The 21,723-nt window shown below is 55.1% G+C and overlaps 1 protein-coding gene across 6 annotated transcripts in view; it reads right to left on the reverse strand.

Moving 5' to 3' along the window:
* The window catches only part of CACNA2D2 (calcium voltage-gated channel auxiliary subunit alpha2delta 2), a 132,527-nt gene that overhangs the window by 55,206 nt on the left and 55,598 nt on the right, over positions 1-21,723 (reverse strand). For 5 of the 6 annotated variants that reach the window (XM_063115462.1, XM_063115461.1, XM_063115460.1 and 2 more), the window contains exon 3: positions 11,932-12,048. In XM_063115462.1, the coding sequence (XP_062971532.1) occupies positions 11,932-12,048 (117 nt within the window). Of the gene's footprint in view, positions 1-11,931; positions 12,049-20,291; positions 20,468-21,723 lie in introns of those variants that run through there. The other variant, XM_063115463.1, reaches the window with a different exon arrangement.

Genomic DNA, 21,723 nt, shown 5'->3' on the forward strand with positions numbered 1-21,723 from the left:
CTCACTCAGGGCACAGTCATGCAGCTGGGCTATCATTGCTGTCCCTAGGCTAAGCACAGATGTGTCCATTTTCTCTCTTTAAATGCTCATTACATATCTATTGGCCCTGGGGACAGAGCCCCCCCAATTTGCCTACCTGACTAGGTATGGGGACACATCAGCCCAGGGCACTCCTACCACCCCATGATGCCCTGCCCCCCGAACTCTTGGGCCCTTGGCACTACAGGTACACAGGAAGATGACCTAGGACCCTAAAGCCCATCAGTCTAGAAACCAGTCCCCAGCAGGGCCCTGAGGCCCCCAGTGCCTGGAGCCAAGCATCTAAGATGCAAGCTAAGAAAAGCTTCAAGCCCCTCAGAACTCCAGGCAGGAAGTGTACAAGGTGCGAAACTTGCAACAGGACATTGGGATGTGAGTCCAGGTGCAAGGACACGCTCTGTGATCACCTGTGACTGTGAGTTCCCCACTGCTGTACCCCACAAGCTCACTGGCTTGTCTCTTGGAGAGGGGCCAGAAAATATCTGAGGAAGGAGGCAGGAGGCAGGCAAGAAGCACTGCCCATTTGCTGACAATTCTCCTTGGCTCCTGGGGGTTCAGCCTTTTCACCCTGCAGCAGGCTCTTGCCCAAGATCCCCTGCTCTGTTAAGTGCCATCTTGCCCCACCGTCTTCCTCAGCACCAGCTGTTGTCCTGGACTCCTCCTCCCTTACCCCACTGCAGGGAACCCACCCTTGCTGTCTTGCCTGACCCCAAGTCACCCTCTCCTCAGCACCCTGCTTGGCTGCAGGCCTCCGTCCCCTCTCCTGACAACCACAATGGCCTCCACCCTGACTACTCCACTTCCCACGGACTGGAGTCTAACTGCCCACCCTAATTCAGAACACGGAGGATCTAGCCCTGTTCCCTACCACAATTGAAGCTGAAAGCCACACTGGACTCTGCCAGATTTTCCACTCCTACCCTTATCAGCTCCTTCCCCACCCCCTGGACTGTTCCCTTTTTCAGAATGCCCTTCCCTGCTCTCTGAGGGGCAAACTCCCTCTTTCCCTCTAGCCTTTGCCTCAGTGCCTCTTCCCTGTCCTTCCAGGTAACTGGGACACTTTTCTACAGAAACCTGAAGTGGGGTCAAGTGACGGTGATCTTCCCAGACAAGCCCCTTCCTGGAATCAAGGGTCCAAGACGCAAGCTCAGAAAAGCCTGAGCCTCTTCCCTGTGACAGTGATAACCAAAGGGCACATGCATGCCTGCAAGCTGGCCAAGTCTCAGCTCAGAGGATCTTCTTGGCAATCCCGCCAGGTGGACTCTTATTGCCCATCTTGCAGATGAGGAAACTGAGGAGAGAAAGGAAATCACCAGCAAGGGCCATGCAGCTGATGTATCAGTGCTGCAGCTGCGACCTCCCTTCTTGGTCCTTCTGCCTCTTGATCCAGTTGCCTGGTCCATGTTTCTGGGTTCCAGGTGAGCCACCCTCAAAGGCTCACTTTTGAGCACAGCCTTGTAACACCAAAGTCAAGGGTTCAGTTCCCCTAATGGCCAGCCGCAAAAAAAAAAAAAAAAAAAAAAAAAAAAGGGCTCACTTCTGAAAAAACCCACTTATGAAGTGGATGGGGGTCTTATTTCAGAAGCAAACAGGATCTAGAGGCCTGGCTCTGCCACATAGCCAGCAGACCTGGTCCCCAAGTGGTGGAACAGCCTTGGCTGAAGGGAGGGGACCTGGATTCTCCCCAGGCTCAGGGAAAGTTGCTCCTCCTCTTTGGTCCTCTGTTCCCCAATCTGTCTCTGACAGTCACCCCTCAGTGCCAGCCACCAACCAAAAGCTACCTATCTCTGCCCTCCCCAGGGCAGTGGCTCCCTGACCCCTGGTCCCTGCCTACATAGCTCATGTGTGGATGTCAGCTTGTCTGGTTCATGGCCTCCCGAGTTCTCTGCTGGAGTTGCCATACCCTGCCCAGACCCTGTCTCGTTGCCTGTCTATCCAGTCATCTGTCCATCTGCCTGACTGCTTAGGCCTCCTCTCCTTAGATGCTGCTGGACCTGATGACTGGGGACACAAGGGAGGAGAGTGTTGGGGCTGGGAGAGGTCAAAGGGATCCTGAATAGAGGGGTAGGAAAGCCCTCCCCCCGCCAGCCTTCAAAGGCTTAAAGGCAGGAAGTCCCCTGAACTGTGCCCTCCCTGCTAGCCCTTTCTTTTTTTTAAAATTTTTAAAGATGACCGGTAAGGGGATATTAGCCCTTGACTTGGTGTTGTCAGCACCACGCTCTCCCAAGTGAGCAACCGGCCATCCCTACATGGGATCCAAACCCGTGGCCTTGGTGTGATCAGCACCACACTCTCCCGAGTGAGCCAGAGGCCGGCCCCCTGCTGGCCCTTTCTAAGTTCTGCTCCCTGCCTGGGGCTGCTTTAGCTGGTTCCAGACACCTGCCCAACCCACACCTGGCAGTCCTGTGGTGTGAATGGGTGGGTCATGCGTGAGGGGCTGCCCACTTGTTCACCGACCCTGACCCTGCCCGGGAAGGAGCTGGACCCGAGGCACCTGGGCAGCTGGAGGATGGGGCTTTATGCCCTCGGCTGTCTCCATAACTGGGCTCCAGCTGGTGTTGACACAGCAAACATGCTGTGACTCCCATTCGCTGAGGCACAGAGTGGGCAAACACATGGAGGCTGCAACAAAGGGCCTGACAACCGTGACCAGCCTCTCAAACATGGGCCCTAAAGCCTGTGCCAGGAGGCATGAAGCTTTGAGCAGCCTGGACAGTGTGGCCCACAGAGGTGGGAGCTGGGAACAGAGCCCTTGAGAGGCAAGGGTGGGCAGGAGGTCATGCAGCCCAGGGTTGGTCCACCCGCTGGGCAGAGCTAAAAGAACATGGGTCAGTCCTATCCATGGGGCCCATCCCATTTGATACCCTCAGGAGCATCCCTTCATAGACTGGTGTCACCAAGGCCTGGGCATAAACTCCGATAACAGATCTGTGAGGTCACACTGGTTCCAACTGTACAGGTAGGGAAACTGAGATCCGTAGAGTTTGAGATTTGCCAAGGGCTTGGTGCTGCTCAAGTGCGAGTGGGTGCTGAAGCACAGGGTGGGTGAGGTCCCTGATTTTCAACCACCTTCTGTGCTCTGGGCCCAGTCAAGTGCACTACAGGCCAGGATGCACCTGCCTAAGAGGGACTCATGGCCATAGGTTCTTTCTGCAGACAGTGCAAAGTCAGGACCACGTGTGATGTGGTCACTCAGCTGGACCCCAAGGAGTCCCATGCATACCTTTGCCTCAAGAACCACCTCACAGTGCATCTGTGCACATGCTCTGCAGAGTCAGGCCACCGGCAAGACCTTCTGCTACTGCATGCATGCACATGTCCAAACACACACTGACACGCATGTGCTCTCTCTGCCTCTGGCTTTTGCTGTTCCCTCTACCTTGGACCCTCTTCCTTCCTTACTCTCCCTTGCCTGGCTAAATCCTGCCTACCCCAGGTCCCCTAAGCCTGGGCAAGCATCCCCCATAGGCTTATGTCCTTTGTGGTGTGTATCACATCACTGTTGCCTTGAGCAGACTGCACTCCTCAAGGGAGGGGCCCCACAGGTCTATTCCTGCTAGCCCCGTACCTGGTAACCTGGTACAGTGCCTGCATACAGCAAGTGCTCAGTGCTCAGTAAACAGAAGCTGAAGCAAGGGCACCTGAGGCAGCTGGTCTCCCATGACATGATGAACCATGGTTAACCAGCCTGCTCCAGGAAAACCTTGGGAGCCCCGCCTGGGAAAACCATGGCACCTGAGGCTGGTCCAGACTTCAAGTGTTGGCTTGGGGAAGACAGCTGAGGGATCCATAAGGAACCTGGGGGCTTTCTTGCCACCCCATACCTTCCACCCTGAGGCTGGGACTATGACACTGTGCCTTCCCCACCAGCACCCCGGTGAGCCTTGGCTCCCTTCTTCCATGGGTGCCAGCTGCCACAGGGGAGCCTTTGCTTGCTGTGTATTTTAAGGCACAGAAAGTGAGGTAAGAGAGGTGACTGACTGCTCCCAGGGCCGAGCTTGGAGGGGGCCATGGTTGCGGGCATGCACTATCACCCAGGACTCAGGTGATGAGCCCTGCCCCTGCCTTCATCACCTCCACATCCCCTCCCCCTGCAATGGAAACACTGATTCATAGACCGCACCTTCCGGGCTCCCTTCCCAGCCTCCAATGCTGCCATCTCAGTCACTCAGCCTGAGCCAGTTGTGTTCACTTGCACTGTAAGGCCAGTGCCCAGGCTGGGAACTGTGCTGAGATGCCTTCCTTCTTCCTTTTTGCTACCTTTGGAAATTCCACCTGTCTTCCAAACCTCAGCTCAAACACAGCTTCTTCCAGCCTGTCTTAGATTTGCCTGTCCCATATTATCTCCTCTGCACAGTGGGCACCCATAGCCTGTTGCCTGCCTCCACAAAGTCTGGGGCCCTGCAGGGCAGGGATCAGCCTGGCTGTCAGCTCACCCTTCCTCACATGCACCCACCCTCCCCCAGCTCTCGCACATCAGCATTTCAGAGCAAAGGGCCAGATGCTATTAAAACTCAATTAAATTTCTCACTTCTCCGATCCTAAATTAGACTGGTTTGTCCCTGTGGCAACTGCAGGCCCTTTTCCTCCACCTCCTAGCATCTGCCCTCTTTGCCAGCCAGGCCCCCCAGAGGGGTGGGCACAAGCAGGAGGGGATCCTCCCTCAGCACAGGACTTCTTTAGGGAGGGGAATCCAGCACATCTCCCTTGGGCCCAGGGTCATTTTCTCCATCTGGCTAACCCCCATTCCCACGCCCTAGATTCCCTCACCTATGGTGGGCTGGGTGCAGGTGGATTAAAAGGAAAACTCAGGGTGACAGGTCCCAGCCTGCATTTGGAGCCCTCTCCAACCAGGTCCAGCCACGTTCTCTAGCTGCTTCTAGCAGCCCCCAATCAAGGTCCTGCCTCTAGGCCCTTGCTTGTGCTCTGTCCTCCACCTGGCTTACCCTCACCTTTCCCCTCCCCCATGCTGGCCTTCCCCTTTGCGCCAGCCAGCACCACTCTGCTTTCTCCCAATCCCTGGGTGCTCTGGGCAGGGCAGGTCACAGGCCCAGGAGCAGGGTAAGCAAGGGAAATCTCAGGCAGGCAGTGCCAGGGCTGGCATCCAGTCTCTGAGCCTATTTCCTCTTCTGTAAAATGGGAATTCTACCCCCTGCAAATAGAGATTGGCACAACACCTGGCCTAGGGCTAGGCTGGGGGCAGCGGAGGTTTGCTGAATGACTGAGCAAATGAATGACAGGGAGACTGAACGGTGCTCCCAGGGGACATATCTGGCATCAAGAGCAGGGCCATCAGGCAGGAAAGAATCTTGGAGTGAACCTGGGCCTGGAGCATCTCAGCCAAGGTGTCTCCATGGGAGGTGGGCAATGCCAGTCCGGGAAAGGATAATGTTGAGCTTCCTGGCCTGACACATCTGCACTCAGCCCTTTCTTCTGAACTTCGGCCACTAGGCAGAACTCAGTGGTAGGGTGTGTGTGTGCGAGGCTGAGCAACCAGGCTCTGTGGGTCTCTGGGGTGTTGCACCCCAGTCTCCCTGACCCACCTGAGGCCCCTGAACCTCGGAGGAGGTCCCAGGAGAGGGGCCTGCTCACAGGGGCAATCCCAGGGACCAGAGAAGCCCAGCCCCAAATCCACAACCTGACCTTTCCCGAGGCCTGACAGGCCTGAGCCAGGCTCTTGCCTGACTACCACTAGTTCAGGCAGGTTGGTGAAGATGAGGGAATGATATGTCTCCCCTGAGGACCCTTTGGGCATGCCGCAGCCACGCCCCACCTGTACTGTCTCTCTCAACACTCCCAGGGAGGCTAGCTCCCAGCCCTGCCAGCACAGCCTACAGGACTTCAAGGGGTCTCCAGATTTGCAGCTGCCTGACAGGGATGCAGGCTCTTCTCACACTCATGTCCACCAGTTGTTGGGTACAGTATGTCTTTGCCCAGGGCTCATATCGACCCCAAGGACTCTTGGGCGTGTGAAGAGGGGACAGCAGTTTTTCCCATCTGCACACATTTAGGCCACCTCCTCTGAGGTAACCCCCATTCCTGAGTGGTCTCTCTCTACCACCACATGCTACCTGAGCGCTCACCACCACCCAAATCCTCTTCCCTATTTCCTCGATGGCCAGCTCTCTGGCTGCCTCCCTCATAGGCATAGGGCCCCAAGGGCTCCCACACAATAGGTGCTCAACAGATGCCCCCTTCATTAATGTGTCCTTCCATCCCTGGGGACCCCCAGCCAGCTCCTCTGGGTGGCAACTTGCCAGGAAGCAGCAGCAGCACTGTTTGGGTGAGGGGAAAATAATCAGCTGTAAATGCCGCAATCAGGGAGAAAAGGCTGCTTGCGTGCCCGGCGCCCACGCGTGTGCCTAATTGGCTCCATGTGTCTGCAGCTCCTTTCAAGAGCGGGAAAGTGGAAGGGTCAAGATCTCTTAATGTTCCTAATAGAGGGGATGCAGAAGCCACTGCCAGCCCCACATAAACACCTTTTAATTGCCCAGAGAAGGGTGGGCGGAGGCAGCCAATGCACAGGGTCCCCTGCCTGTATGTCCATCATTAGAGTTTCCTTAGTCTGGAGTCAGACCCCGGAGGCTAAGCTCCAGCCAGAACCCGGAGTTGCAGGCTGGCGTCTATTCTACATCCATGAGGCTCCTATTCCATCCAGGCCAGGCTTTGGCAGTAGGTGACACCCATAGCCTGGTTCTCTTGGGCCAACCTGTTTGTCTAACCCCATCAATGAATAAGTGAACCCAGGAACTGGCCTCCAGCTGCCTCAGTGCCAGACTTTTCCCCCAAATCCTTGCTGCCTCCTCCAGGCAGCCTTCCCTATCACCCCTTTGGACTGAAGAGATCTTTCTCTTGTTAGGGCTGCCCTATCCTAGCTGCACCTCTCTGAGGTCCCCAATGTCCCCCTGTTTGTGGGACTTCTGTTCACCACAGTTGCCTTTCTCTGTCCCATTAGACAAGTGGTTCTCAACTGGGGGGCAACTCTGCCCCAGGGAACATTTGGCAATATTTGGGACATTTTTTGGTTGTTACAACTGGAGGAGTACTGTACTACTGGCATCTAGTGGGTAGAGGGCAAGGGTGCTGCTAAACATCCTACAGTGCACAGAGCAGCCCCCATGACAAAGAACTATCTAGCGCAAAATGTCAATAGTGCTGAGGTTGAGAAACCCTGCTTTAGATGAAGCTTTAGAATGGAAACAGAGTAAGTGGGAGGTAGGTGGAATGTTCTCTCTCCTGACAAAGGGAGTGGTCTCCTTGTAGCCCCTGGCCCCATGGCTCCCTCCCTGCCTCATACCTCTTGCTCCTCTGAATACCCAGCCCAGAGCCCAGTTCCTGAACACATCCAGCCACATTGCCAACAATGCCTCAGTTTAATTGGGTTAAGTGGCCATTAGCGGCAAAAGCAGGGCGGCTATGTGAAGAAGCGTTTTTAATTTTACTCTTTAAATGATGCTCACTCCCCAGAGAGGCCACTGATGGGGGGAATGCTGCTCACTGGAGCCCCCAGAACCAAAGCTAGAACTGCACCTCCCCCTGCCCCACCCATCTGAGCCTTATGGGGAGGTGTCGAAGGGGTGATCAGTGTCTTGTCTTCACTGTCCAGGGAAGAAACTGTAGGGGCAGGGACTTACCCAAGGTCACTAGGTCATCACAGAGCTAACGCCTGTCAGAGGAGACCAGTGACCCATCTCCTCTTCCTGCAGCCCTGTTCTCCTCTGGACAGCAAATGTCACGTGGCCACTAGTGGTAGCACAGAGGAGGGCAGTGTTGGGGGGCAGTTTGTAGGGTCTGGAGCACAACTGCCTGAATCTGAAGCCTAGTGTTTTGCTGTGAGACCTGGGGCAAGTGGTTTAACCTCTCTGGGGCTCAATTTCCTCAAATGTAAAATGGGGATAAGAGAAGTAACCCAGTGACTTGTGGTGAGGACTCAGAGCAATATGGAGGGTTCAGGCTCATCATAGGCCTGGCACTTGGCAGGCACGCAGAAAGAGGCCAGTAGTTGTGGAAAGAAATTATTTCTGCCTCTTTGAGGGAAAAGTCCTGAACTCTGAATCTACACAGAATAATCTGTGGAGTGTTGAAAAATACTGATACCCCACTACACCCCTGGAGAATCTGATGCACTGAATCTGAGGTGGGGCCTGGGCATCAGGATTTTAAAAACTCCCCAGGTGATTGTACTGCATGGTCAGGGTTCAAAAACACTGCATTAAGATAAAGGTACAAAGGCACAACACCTGGAAAGGTCTTGGCCCTGGGACAAGGGGAAGGACCTGAAGTGGAGTATGGGGAACATGGGCCTGGCCAGAAGGGCAGACTTGCACCCAGGGCTGGGATGTGCAGGTTCTGGAAACCGGAGGTACTGGTCAGGCAGGGTGCTCACGTCCTGGGACAGGATTGCACTGAGAGTCCATGAGAGCAGGAACAGGGCCTGTCCTACCTCGCCGCACCCCTAGCACTAGCATAGGGCCTGGCACACAGTAGGCCATTGGTGAGTGTTGAACAGATGGAAGGAGGCATACAATAATGAAGTGATGACCTCTTGTACTAAGGTCCCAGCTGGGAAGACAGGAGTCTTCTTATTTGTGTCCAACTCTGCCCCCAGTGCACTATAAGAACTTAGGCACCTCCCTATCCCTCCTGGGATTCACCATCCCGAGAGTGGGCCGTAGTTCAGAAGCCCCATCTCCCTGGGTAAAGTTTTTTTTTTTGTTTTTTTTTTTTGTCTTTTTCGTGACTGGTACTCAGCCAGAGTACACCGGCCATTCCTATATAGGATCCGAACCCGCAGTGGGAGCGTCACCACGCTCCCAGCGCTGCACCCTCCCGAGTGCGCCACAGGCTCGGCCCCTGGGTAAAGTTCTAAGACAGGTTCCCCTTCAAGTCCCCGAATCTGAAGGTGCAGCATGTTTCCTGGGCTTGGGAATGCTGGTAGCCTGTGTTGCAAGGCCCCTGTTCTGGACTGCCCCTGCCTGATTCTTGGCCCCAGAAAACACCCTGGGCAGTTTGGAGAAACTCTTTACAAACATCTGATTGTCCCTGATTAGACGAGACAATGAACTTCCGTCCTGTGTTGCTCAGTTGCCTCTTTGCAAGGCCCAAATTAAAATTCCAGACCAGAGCAAGGGATTTAAATTGGATTACTGGATGGGGTCCAGGGAGAGAGAAACAATGGAGTGGGGGGTAGTGGGTCCAGCCCCCCAACACCCCTCCCTCCATATGCAGTCAGGCTGCAAACACATGTGGAAAAGGAGAAAGGGACCAGAACTTGATTAAAAGCCAATTTAAAACATAATTAAGACAAAGCTCATCTTGAACAGTTAGGACCAACGAGGGGGAAGGGTGGTCCTCCCCTTCCTCTGAGGATACGTGCAGGAGCATCTCATGGGCCTGGAGCCAGGGGGCGCTGCAGTAGGCGTACACTGGCCAGGAGAGCGTTGGCAGGGCAAGGGCGGGGGGCTCAGTGCATGCCTCAGGAATACTATGAGGAGTCAAAGGCCTGGCTCAGGGTCAGAGAGACCTGGGTTCAAATCCTGGCTCTGCCATAGCCTGGCCTGATGCATGGCACCTCCGAGTCTCAGTGTTCCGCTCTGTGAAGTGTGGGTAGCAGGGCCTCCTTTTTGGGGTTACTGTGAGAATGACGAGTGATAGACTCAGCACATGGTGAGTGCCCAGTCTGTGTGTGCCTTTTTCCAACATTCTTCCATTGAAAATTTGTACTTAGTGCTGACTGTGTACTGGGCCATAGGTTGGGCTGCACATGCTGTGGAAAGGAGACAGAAATCTGTCATGCCATGGAAAGGAGACAGACATCTGTCCTGCCTCACGGCATGGGGTTCAGCATGTGGGGTGCAGGGAGAAGGTTGGGGTCAGGGCCCCAGGCCTTTGGCTGCCCCCCCCAAGCTACCAGGGCTGATTATTCCTTTAGGGGCAGGGAATGGAGGATGGGCAGGAGGCTGGGCTCCATGTGTGGAGGGCAGATTAGCGTCTGTCACTGCCACCCCTCAGCAACCTCTGCTGAGGAGACCGGTCCTGAGGCCTGGGAGTGGCAGGCCTACAGGCTGAAGGATGCCTCCTCCCACATTTATCAGACAGTTTCAACACACGTTCGGGGCTGGGCGGCCTGCATGGAAAAGCTGGGAAGTAGTGTGTAAATGAGGGGTCTGGATGAGGGGGAGAGAGACAGAAACAGAACAAGAGAAAAGAGGGGAGGGCGTCCAGGTCAGGCCCAGTTATTCGAAAGGCAAGGAGGAAAGCGTTCTGGCTGGCAGGGTGGAATGAGCAGAACTTTCCCATGATGAGGGAAAGACATTGGGCCCACTGGGACTGCTGTCGCAGCTGACGGCTTGGCTTCCTCCCCATGACAGCTCATTTCCCTAGCTGTCTCCTCACACCTGTGACCAGGAGCTCCTGGAGGGCAGCTGGGTATGGGTCAGGCCCAGCTTTGGGTTCTCTGGGTCCACACTGGGTGGGAGGCCCTCAGAGTCCACCTTCTCTGGGATCCTGTCTGCAGGATGCCAGCCTGTTCCCATTCCATGACCCCAGGTCACACAGGGGTGGGCACGGGACCCCTGGGGGGACAACAAAGTCCAGCTCCTAGAGAAGGGGACTCCTGTTGCTTCCTGGAGCCTGGATATGATGGGGGTCTGGGCTGGGGTAGCTGCCCTGACTTGACCCTGCCAGGACCTGGACCTGAGTCTGGGCATAGCTTGTGAGGACTTATTCTTTCAAAAAAAACAGAGCAAAACAAAAAACTGTTTTGAGATATAGTTCACATGCTAGCAAATTCACCCATATAAAGTATACAATTCAGTGGTTTTTAGAATATTCAGAGTTGAGCAACCATCACCACAATCTAATTTCAGAATATTTTCATCACCCTGTACAGAAACCCTGTACCCATTAGCAGGCCGTCCCTATCCCTTCCTTTCCAGCCTAAGGCAACCACTAATCTACTTTCCATTTCTATGGATTTGCCTATTCTGGACATTTCATAGAAATGGGATCACACAATATGCAGTCTTTTGCGGCTGGCTTCTTTCACTCAGCATAACGTTTTTGAGTCCATCCATGTTGTAGCATGTATCAGAACTTCCTTCCTTTTTATTGGACTCATCTGTCTTTGACACAAGCTGGGCCAGCTGCAGGTCCACCTCTGATCTGGGGGCAGCATGGATGCCTCTCACTAATTTATGCACAATACAGCCAGGGCACTCCGCAGCTCCAGAAGCCCCCTCCCGAACTGTGGTCCCCGGGATGGGTGGAGTACCAGGGGTCTGCCTGTTTTGTTAGAGCAACCCAGCAGGTCCTGTCATCCCACAGAACCACAGGGTCTTGAAGCTGACAAGCACAAACTCTCTGAGTACACATGGCGAGCCTGAGGCCCAGAGGGGGACAGAAAAATGTTCAAAGTCAGGGGTAGAACAGGGGCAGAGTAGCCCCCAGCCTTACACAGCCACGGTCTTGTCTGTGGGGCATCCAGAGCCCCTCAGCCCATCTCAGGGGCAGAGACTCCACCATCAACAGGTCACTATCCTGGCCAGGTGCTAACCCTGGCACCATCCATACATAGATCAGGGGACCCAGAGGAATAAGAAGACCCTAGGCCTGGGAGGAGAGAGGGTAAGGACTGCCTAGGTCCCACCCTCATGCCCACACAAGGCCCTTGAGCCTCCAAGTCACCCCTCGTGCAGCCTATTCCAGAGAAACCCATTCTGCCCCGACACAGTTGCCCACAGTCCACGTGGGTACAGCCCTGCCAGTAACGACCCAGCTTGAATTCAGGAGGGCCCTGTGATGATGGAGGGTTGGTACACTGCCCTCACACTGCAGGACCACTTCTCCTGGCCCTTCCTGTCCACCCGTCATCCCCCCAACACCTATGCCTACCTTCAGGGCTTGCACCTTCCTGTCCAGCAGGTTCTCGATGTCCCCTGCCACCTTCTCCACCAACTTCTGAGGCTCGTTCTCCTGAACCTCAAACAGGTTCCGGTTGTCCTTGTAGATCTGGAAGGAAGCAGAGGGAGGGGTGAGGCAGGGGTGCTCCCACAGTCCTATGCCCCTAAACACTCCCTCTGCACAGCTCTCTCAGCACAGTCCTCACCCCCACCCTAACCCTGGCTTTGGCCACTGAGGGAAGACATGGAGGTCCAGCACCATCACGGACTCAAAGGAAGGGCAAGGCCAGGGGTTCTTCAGCTCGCATCTGGGATGAGGACCCAGTTTGGGCTGGTCGGTGGTTGTGGTTGGTGGGATGGGATCGTCACTGCTTTCTCTGGGCCTCAGGGTCCCTGCTTCAAGGGCCATGAGCAGCACTCTCTGACTAGTGCAGAGTGGCTGTGAACAGCAGAGGGGGAAGGGTGAGCTGGACAGGAGGCAGGGGGGTGGGGGAAGATGGAGCCAATAGGCACATACCACACACCCCATCCCAACATGAAGATGCTCTCACACTCAGCATGTACACACACCCCACACGTGCATCACAGCCACCCTTCCACATGGGCTCAGCATCCATACCCCCTTTTGCTGGTGCTGCCCCAGGCCATTGGCAGAAACTGTAGCAGGAGCTCTTGGCACCCTTAAGGGCTCCTCTGTCATTCACGGCACAGGATATGGGGGCAGGGATCAAGCGGGGGAAATTAATCTACCCATCCCCTCCTGGGAGGGCGGGTCTGTGTGCACGCACATGTGGCGGTGTAAATCTGACAATCTGTGTGTATGTATGCGTGTGATAGCTCAAAACATCCCTCTGTGTGCATGTGCTGGTGTGTTGGGGCTGGGTGGAGTTAGGGCCTCTAGAAAGAGCCTGGGGCTTATATGAGTCTCGGAAGTGGATTTCTGCAAGTGTCTTTGTTCATGGCTAGGGTTTTGGGTGTGTGCACATGCGTGCGTGTGTGTGTCCATGCCTGATAGGGTCCATGTGGCCATTCAGACCCCCAAGCTCCTTCACTGCCAGAGGTCACAGGCTGGGGCTGCCATGACTGAGCCACTCCATCAGGCTGTGCAGAAGTAGAGGGATGTAGAGAGAGAGAGGAGGTGATGAGGGGAGATAAGAAGGTGGGAGAAGCAGCTGATGAAAGACAGACAGGCAGGGAGAGATAAGGTCAGGAGAGTGACAGCCAGACAGTGGGGAGATAAGGCCTCGGTCATCTGACGGGGGGATGGAGGGGGCACCTGCCTCGGTCATCTGACGGGGGGATGGAGGGGGCACCTGTCTAGCACCTGGCAGTCTAAGAGTTAAAGTCAGCTCAAGCAATCTTCTCCTCCTCCCACCACCCCCCATCCCTCCCAGCTTCTCTTTTCTTTTTGTCCTTCTTTTAGAACAAAATAATTTGTGGCGAAGTCTCTCCTTCCCACAGAGCAGTGGCAATTAGGGGGTGAGTCTCAAGGCCAGGGAAGGTAGAGGACAAGTGGGCCCCAGGCCAAGCTGTCCCCCAGGCCCCCTGGGCCCTGCCTCAGGACAGAGGCCCTCAGATGGAAGATGGTGATGGAGACAGAGGGCAAGGAGAGGTCAGAGCCTGGAGCCCAGTGCTTTACTGTTTAGGAAACTGAGGCTCAGAAACAGGAGAGAACAGGTCAAGGCCACATGACTAAGTGGCAAAAACAGGTCCCCCATATGCCCTGACCCATCCTTCCCAGGTTTGGGGACATTAAAAACACACCCTATTCCTGGTCTCGGACCATGGCCCTGGGTGTGCTGTGGTCACAGTCTCAGCCACACTGGCTGAAGCCTTTACAAAGCAGCACCCCGGCCCACTTGTACCAGCAGGGGGTGCGGCTGCCTGGCATTCCCCCAGCTGGGGATGAAGTTCCCATACCTTGACTTCCCCGTCAAGGTCATTCCCAGGTGCCATCACAGGCTGGGATGTCCATAGAAGTGGAACCCCAGGATCTGAGGTGGCACCATGCAGTTCTCCTGGAGAAATATCAGAGTCCCTTCCCCTGGGGTCCAGGATGCACCTTGCAGCCTGGCATGGTGACTGGGCTGGGGCTCAGGACTGCGGAGGGAGTGGCAGGTCTCCAGGTGGCAGGCCACACCCCAGGGACATAACGGGTGACACAAAGGCTTGGAAGCTGGAACTCTGCCAACGTCACCCATCTCCGAACCTCAGTGTCTGATCTATTAAATGAGAGAAAGTAATGCCCACCTCACGGGCCACCAAGGATAGCAAAATTCATGCTTAGAGGAACCTATATTATTGTCACTACTGCTATTGTTAGGGTCACTAGGGTTCTGCAGAAGGAATCACAGCAGTCTCCTCCCTGCCCCACTCTCTGCCTGCTAGATCTGCACACTTAGGGCTGTCCAAAGCTATCAGCTTCCATTCCTGAGCAGGCAGCCTCGGTCTCCTGGGGTCGGCCTACCTCTAGCCCACCTCCTCCTCCCAGGCCTGCCTGAGCAGTCCCTCCATCAGCCACCCAGTCATCTCCAACACCACTGCCTCAACCCCTGGAGGTGATAACAGAAGAGCCTAGAGATAGGGATGTTACTTATAGGACACAGCCATGGCCAGCTCCCTTCCATCTTTTCCCCAATCACAGTGTCTGTGTGCAGTGGACACTTGGCAAATGCATATGCTAATTCCATGTCCAACAGCAGAGCTCTGGTCTGCTAAGTGGGGGTGATCAGAATGGACCTTCCTTAGGGGTTGTCAGAGATCAGTGAGGTCAAGGGTGTAAAGAACTTCCCCCAGGTGGCCAGGGCCAGCACTTAACAGCAAACAGGGCTATTCCTGTGGCTCCTTGGTCCCCTTCCTCTCTTCCCCTCCTTCCTCTACTTTTCCTCTCCCCTCCCACTGTCCTCTTTGCCTTGGGCAGGTTGGATGCTGGCTCAGGTCCAGGCCCCACTGCTGCTGACTTTCTGGGACTTTGCAAAAAGTCCTCTGATTGGGGACTGTCCAAGTCACTTTTCCTGAGGCCTTTCATCTCCTGTGATGGCTGTCTGTGTTCTAGGCACATTGGGGCTGGTAGCTCAACCCCTCTCCTAGTCAGGACTGTTGGGAGCTGTGGGGACGAGGATGGCCCCCTCTGCTCCTTCAGCCATCCAGGATCCTGTCCAAGGTCACCATTCCTCCAAGCATCCTCCAGGCTTACCTCCCACTTATGTAGAGCCACCCAAGGGAGGAGGAGGTTGGGCAGAAGGCTTGGGGCCCCTAAGAAGGCTTCAGCCCCCATAGGACCTGGGAAACCCTAGGTCAGAAGGCAAGCCAGACATGCCCTTTAACAAAAGAATTACTAGAGCTGAGAAAGGGTTGAGATTGGAACTAGCACTGGGGGAGGGGAGAGATGGAGGAACAAGTCTTGATACTCAATGCAGTTCCATTCCCTCCATTTATGCCTAAACTTGAAGGTGAGGCTTTGGAAAAGGGGACATAAGGGATGAACTTGGGGTTTGGTGGGCCTGAAAGGGGCTTGGGGTGGATGCAGCTGATGCTGAAGGACTAAGGCTTATGGAAGGCAGGAGGGCCTTTCTGGGGGGCAGGGAGGGGAGGTCTGACAGAAACAGCCCGATCGACTAACCAATCACCTAACCCTGGTAGTCAAAGCAGGCACATGCATGCTAGGCTCCTCTCTGCAGTGAAGGTGAACAGGTCCCTAATCTCTGGAAAATTAAATCAGAAAGAAAATGGAATGAGAAAGATTTGATGCAGGCTCAGCCCTGCTGCTGGCTGTCTCCTCAAAGGCCCAGGCTCAGCTTTGGGTTCAGCTAGGTAAGCCAGGTGCTCTAGCAACCCAGCCCCCTCCCCCTGCCTGGGGAGCTGGGCAGGGCACAGGCGGGGTTGGGGAACCAGCCCCAAGATATGACCCCTGGATGATCTGCTGCTCTCCATCCCCCCTTGCCACATCTCTCGGTGTCTGTTCTCTGGTCTTGCGAGGAGCAACCAGGTGGGAGTCTTACCTGCCAACAGTCTCCTAAAGAGGAGGGCAGCAAGTGGACTAGAGATGGTAGGCTAGGCCTCCCTAGGCCTGGCCCACATGGGCAAGCACTGGGGAAGGAACACCCTGGAGAGGACACCGGGTCTGGGGCTGGAGGTGGGGGTCAGCTGCCAGAGTGGGCTACACTCATATCAAGAATCAGGGGAGCCCTGGGTGGGAGGCTAGAGGGCTCATGCTGGCTCAGGGACCCTGAACTGGGCCAAGAAGGAGGTAAGGGGGTGGCGGACTGATAGTGACCAGTTCAAGGACCCTAGCCAGTCAGGGCAGAGCCAGCTCTGGACTCCCTGGCCTCACCCCTACCAGGCTGTTTACCTGGCCTCTTGCCTCCATGAGAAAAATCAAGGTTATTGACATAACTGTTAATCACCCTTGAAGACTGGAGGATTGATGGCGCAGCCAGGCGCCTGGGGTCCATCTCCCACTGAGAATACCCAGAACAGATCCAGGCTGCAACCTGGGGCTCTTCCCTCACCCAATTAGCCTTGAGCCCTGTAGCCCAGTTCTTGATGGGACTGAAGGACTGCCCCATAGTGGGCACACAAAAACCTTAACCTGGCTGCTCTGGGGACATATAAGGCACTGGACTGTGTGTGTGATTGAGAGCTCCCCAGGCCCCTCCCTCGCTTGCCTGGTACTTACAGTAGGGCAAAGGGTCCCCGGAGCCCTCAGAGCATACTCAGTACACAGGGAGGGGGCTGTGTGCCACTCAGTTACTACTGCTTCATCAGCAGCTGACGTTTGCCAGCTGCCACATTAAGTTCCCATGTGGCCATGCTGCCACCATCTCAGGGTAGGCTGGTACCATGGTTAGTCAGCTGTATATGGTGTCCTGTCACAATCAGGGTTTGTACATTGTGAAGTTGGTTGTCCCATTGTTCATAATTCACCTTCATATCGATTACGGATTGCCTGGGATGAATGCTCTGTCTAGAGGTGATCACAGACATGTAACCAGGCCATGACAGTGGGCTAAAATGGAGTGTGGGAGGGCTCCTGGCCTGGCTCCCTGGAACAGGTAAGGATGTGGCCCTCTTGGGTGGTTGGCCCATTAATAGCACTATCTTCCCCCCACCCCCACCTCCTTACATCCCTTTTGGGGCATTCCACATTCATGCCACAGGCTCTTGTTGGGGCCCTCTTGAACCTGGGGTGGCAGAGATAGGCCAGACCTCATCCCTGACCTCCTGGAACTCCCCATCCAGAGGGGACAGATGCCTATTCAGACTGTTACTAGCAGGAGGGTGGCAGTGGAAAGAGATGTGCAGGAACCATCTGAGAGTAGGGCTGGCCTGCTTGAGGGGAGAGGGGTCAAGGAAAAGATTGGGGATGGCTTTATTGGGGAGAGGACATTTGAGTGGAGTCTGAAAGGCTGGGAAGAGGGAACTTTAATGGACTATTCAGTGGCAGGAGCAGAGGGGCTTATGGGGGACAGAAGGGAAACTGAGGGGACAGGGTCTGAGGGAAAGGGAGGTAGATACTCAGGTGTTGGGGGGATCATCTGGGGAGGAGAGGGGTGTGGCCTGACCATGAGGTGAGAAGGGCCTGGTGGCTCTGTGGTCCCTTGGCCCCAAAGAGGCAGCTTCTAGGAGCTTTCACCCATAGGTTTTCCTTCACAAAACTCACAGGGGCATGAAGCTCCCGCCACCACCCCCAGCAACGCCTCCCTGTTTTTAAAGTTAAAGTTTAGTTGCCTGTCATCCATTACCGCAATTAGTACATTATGTCTAATTATGCAATTAGTGTAAAAAGTGCACTTGCCGCTGAGAATGGGAAATTACGCTGCCTCGTTACGCTGTAAAATCCATGTCATAAAAAGGCTCAATCTCTTGTTTTTCAAAAGACACAAAACCTAACACAAAACAATAAACCAAATTCTCCCAGCCAAGCTGGGGCAGCCTTTGCCAGCCTCCCTGCACTTGCCCCCATACAGATCCCTGCCTCTGTGAGGCCTGCCCCGTATGTGCCCCCAGCCAAGGCAGGACCCAAGCCCATTCCTGGTGCAACCCTGTCTTTACTCCTCTGAGGCTGATGTGCATTTCCTAACTGACTTTAAAATTGCAGCAATCCTGATCTACTACAGGCCTGACCTGGAGTGAGGCTTCCATTGTTAAGGCCTGTATCTCAGGTGAGAACAGTCCTGGAAGGGCATGGCATTCACCCAGCTCCAAAAATGAGGGGTCCTTTCTCCAAGGCTCCTGATGGCTCTAGTGAACAGAGGAGCATGTTCCAGCTCAGGGAAACTGGAGGAACTTTCTCACACTCAGGGCTCCAAAAGCCTGGAAGCTTTGCCTGGATAAGCAGTGAGCTCTTATTACAGGGACCGTGCAACCCCAGTTGTTAGGGATGCTGAGAAGGGATTCACTCACAGTCACCCAGCCTAGCGGCTGGACTCCAGGCTGCCATTGTTAGATAATGGCATTCTCATGGCCATGTGCCTATGTGAGGCTCGAAGTCTGTGATTTTATTTTCCTTAAGTTCTGGCTCCCCCGGTGGATAAGGGAATGCTTTGGGATCAGGCAGGGGGTAAGACAGGAATCTGATGTGGGGGATGTCTTCCCACTACAGAGGCAACGATCCCAAATGGCCCAGTCCATGGGGGCTTGGGAGGGGATACGCTCCCGTGTCCCTGCCTGCTTATGTCAACATGGGGCAGACTCCTGTTTCAAAAGCAAATGCTTCAGTGTCAAAGCTACCCACAACCCATCTCCAAGGTCACGAGTTCAAGCTCCAGCATGGGCTGCTTAGTGACTGCCTAAGAAGCCCTCTCCCTGAGCAGCTTCCCTGAGTCCCTGCCTTAGAGCTCCCACCACTCCTTGATCTGAGATGCTTGATCCAGGTCTGGGGGTGGGTGGTACAGAGTCATGGAGACACCTTTGCAGCCAAGAATCTGCCCTGACCTCATGTGGAAGACGTGTGACCTCCTGCAGGTGCCACTGCCAAGCAGTGCTCAGATGCGGTGTTCACAGAGCCAAGAACCTGAGACATGGAGCCCCCTGCATCCCAGGGCCTACTAGGCACCAGGTCCCTGCAACTGCACCCACCTGTGATGTGCACCCATCAGTTCTGGGTGTGGTCAGGTACCTGAGTGCCGCCAGAACCCTAGTGGGAAGCACTTACCAAAAAGGCAGCTGGGGTATAAAGGGAGGGGGCACAGACACCATTGGAGGGACACCTGTTACGTAAACTCAGGATAAGCATTCCTGGACAGTCCAGGCCTTTGTCTACTCAGGTGGCCTTGGAGAGCAGGGGAGACAGCTCTGACATAGCACAGCCACGTAGACACCAGCCATGGACACTCTCAGGGCCCCCTGTCCTCCCATTTGGGCCTGGGATAGCATCAGGGGTGGGGAATTTGAGCCTGAGGCGAATCAAACTGCAGGCAAGATCCAGGGGCCCCTGCTTGCTTCCCCCTCCCTGAGTTGGGAGCCACCGGCTGTCAAGGCAGCTGGGAGGGAAGCTGTGCCCAGCATACCAGCTGGCACGGGGGAGTGAGAGTAAACATACCCACACTTTCCCAACTCACAGAAGTCGCCGGGTGGCGGCCGGCTGGTGTGGGCGCCCATGTTTATAGGAAACAGATTGTTTGTGTCGGCGTCTGGGCCCCCTTGTCACCCACCCTGGCTCTGCTCTCTTGTGCTGCCTCCCTACCCAGTGGGCCCTGCCTTCCTTCAGCTGGGACTCCTCGGCCTCTAAACCACAGAAGGACAATGATAGTGACGACAGGGCCCAGTGCATAACCCACTGAGTCTGTCACAGCAGTCCTATGAGGCTGAAGAAACAAGGCTCTGGAAATCGAGAAACAGGGTGGGTGCCTGCGGCGCTGGGCTTCTCAGGCCCCAGCCATCAGTTCCAGGCCCTGGGTGCCCCTCTGTTCTCCTACCTGCCAGACAAGTGTGGTCTGCCCTTTATCCTGGTTCCATACCCTGAGCAGCCCTGGCTCACCGTGGCCTTGGACAAGGACCCTGCCCTCAGAGCAGGACAAATGGCCTCTCCACCACATGACAGCCCAAGTAGATAGACACAGGGCCTAGTCATTGCCTTGCTTTCTGGCCTCTTGAACCCCTTCACCCTCTCAGTTTCCGTCTTTGGGTCTCTAAAACAGGTTAGCATAAGGGCCTCTCTACTAGAGCAGGGGTGCTGGGAGGGCAGGGAAGAAGGGCTCTGGAGCCAGGGCAGGCAGAGAGGCTTTGGCGGACCCGCGGTGGCCAGGGAGGACTCCTTATCATTTCACATCTCCAATCTGTTCTGGAGATCTTATCTCAGATGCTGTCCCTCATAGCCCAGAGCTGGCAGAAATTCACCCCCATAAATACCTTCATGAGATGCCACTGAGGCCAAGCATGATGCACAGTTCTGGAGGCCAGAGAGCAAAGGATAAAATCTGCTTCTTCTGTCTGCATCATCTCTGTTCCACCCCTACAGCACTGATAGCTCAGGAGGGGCAACCCTCTTCAGGGGCTGGGGCAGGTCTCCAGGGACTCCAGAATGGCCAGAAACTGACCTTGTCCCAGCCTGATTTTTCTTTATCCAAACCCCTCCATGACCTGTGACAAGCGCACCCAGGAGGTGCTCTGCAGCTGGCTGGCATCTCATCTTACAGATGAAAAAACTGAGGAGCCAGGAAGGTTAGAATCTGTCCAAAGGGGAGATTCCCCAGTCTCTTGCATCCACAGCTGAAAATAGCCATTCCAGCCCTGCCCTCTACCAGCCTGTGGCACAAGCCTTCACCCTCAGAGTCTGCACAGCCCTGAGCTACCTCAGCCAGGCCGTCCTGGGCAGTCCTCAAAGATGGAAGGTCAAATGCAGGGTGTGGCTGGTTTCTCAGGGGCCTCCTTCCAGGGCTGCCCCCCGGACTCTGAGCGCCCCTTCCCTGCTCCATGCTGCCCTGCAGGGAACAACTTTCCCGGCCTTGCAGGTCCGAAGTCTGCCTTTTGCTCCTGAGACTTGCTGCTGAAGATGTCACCAAATAATGACAGTACCAATGACAGCCCCGATCACAATGAGAGGTGCTGCTGAGGCCCTCAGGCTTGCTGCTCTTGTGAAAATATGAGATCTTGGCATGGCAGGTGTGGCGGATAAAGACAGATGGAGGTAAACCCGGGAAGCGGCTGTGGCCTCCAGTGGTATCAAGGGCCCCTTTTGGGGCAAGGTCATCCCAGTGTCCTGCCGTATACCTGTGCACACATGCAGTTCCAGGTTCATGCACCTGACCTTGCATACCAGGTCAGATACACCAACCTCACGGCATTCACACCCAGCATCCAGTCTGCAGCCATCTGAAATATTTAAACAGTGGGACTTTGCTTGTTCTAGATGCTTGGGGCTACCTGAAGGTCATGGCCCTAAATCCTCCTACTGAACACACCACTGGAGAGCTCCTAACAGCATGGGTACTGGGCCTGGTGGGGGTATGTGCATGGCCTGACCCATAGTGGCCTCTGAGCCAGGGTCCCAGGAGAGTCTGGCAGTCTCCCCTCTCTGAGCTCTTGATGCAGGCTGATCACAAGGCCGGAGTGTCCGGCACCGATAAGGCAGTGGGCACCAAAGCCAGGCTGGAGGTGCCCATGGTGAGTGCACAAGTAAGTATACGAGGGAACACACTCACACCTGGACCATCTTGTTCACCTCCTCTGCCAGCATCTCCTGGCTCCATCTTACTCCCTCCCCTAGTTTTTCTTTTTACTTTTTCTCCTACTTCCAATTTATAGGCTCTTCTTGAATTTTATCTATCCTTGTAAGTGCCCT

The sequence above is a fragment of the Cynocephalus volans genome, chromosome 11 (assembly GCF_027409185.1).
Source record: "Cynocephalus volans isolate mCynVol1 chromosome 11, mCynVol1.pri, whole genome shotgun sequence".
Classification (NCBI taxonomy): Eukaryota; Metazoa; Chordata; class Mammalia; order Dermoptera; family Cynocephalidae; genus Cynocephalus; species Cynocephalus volans.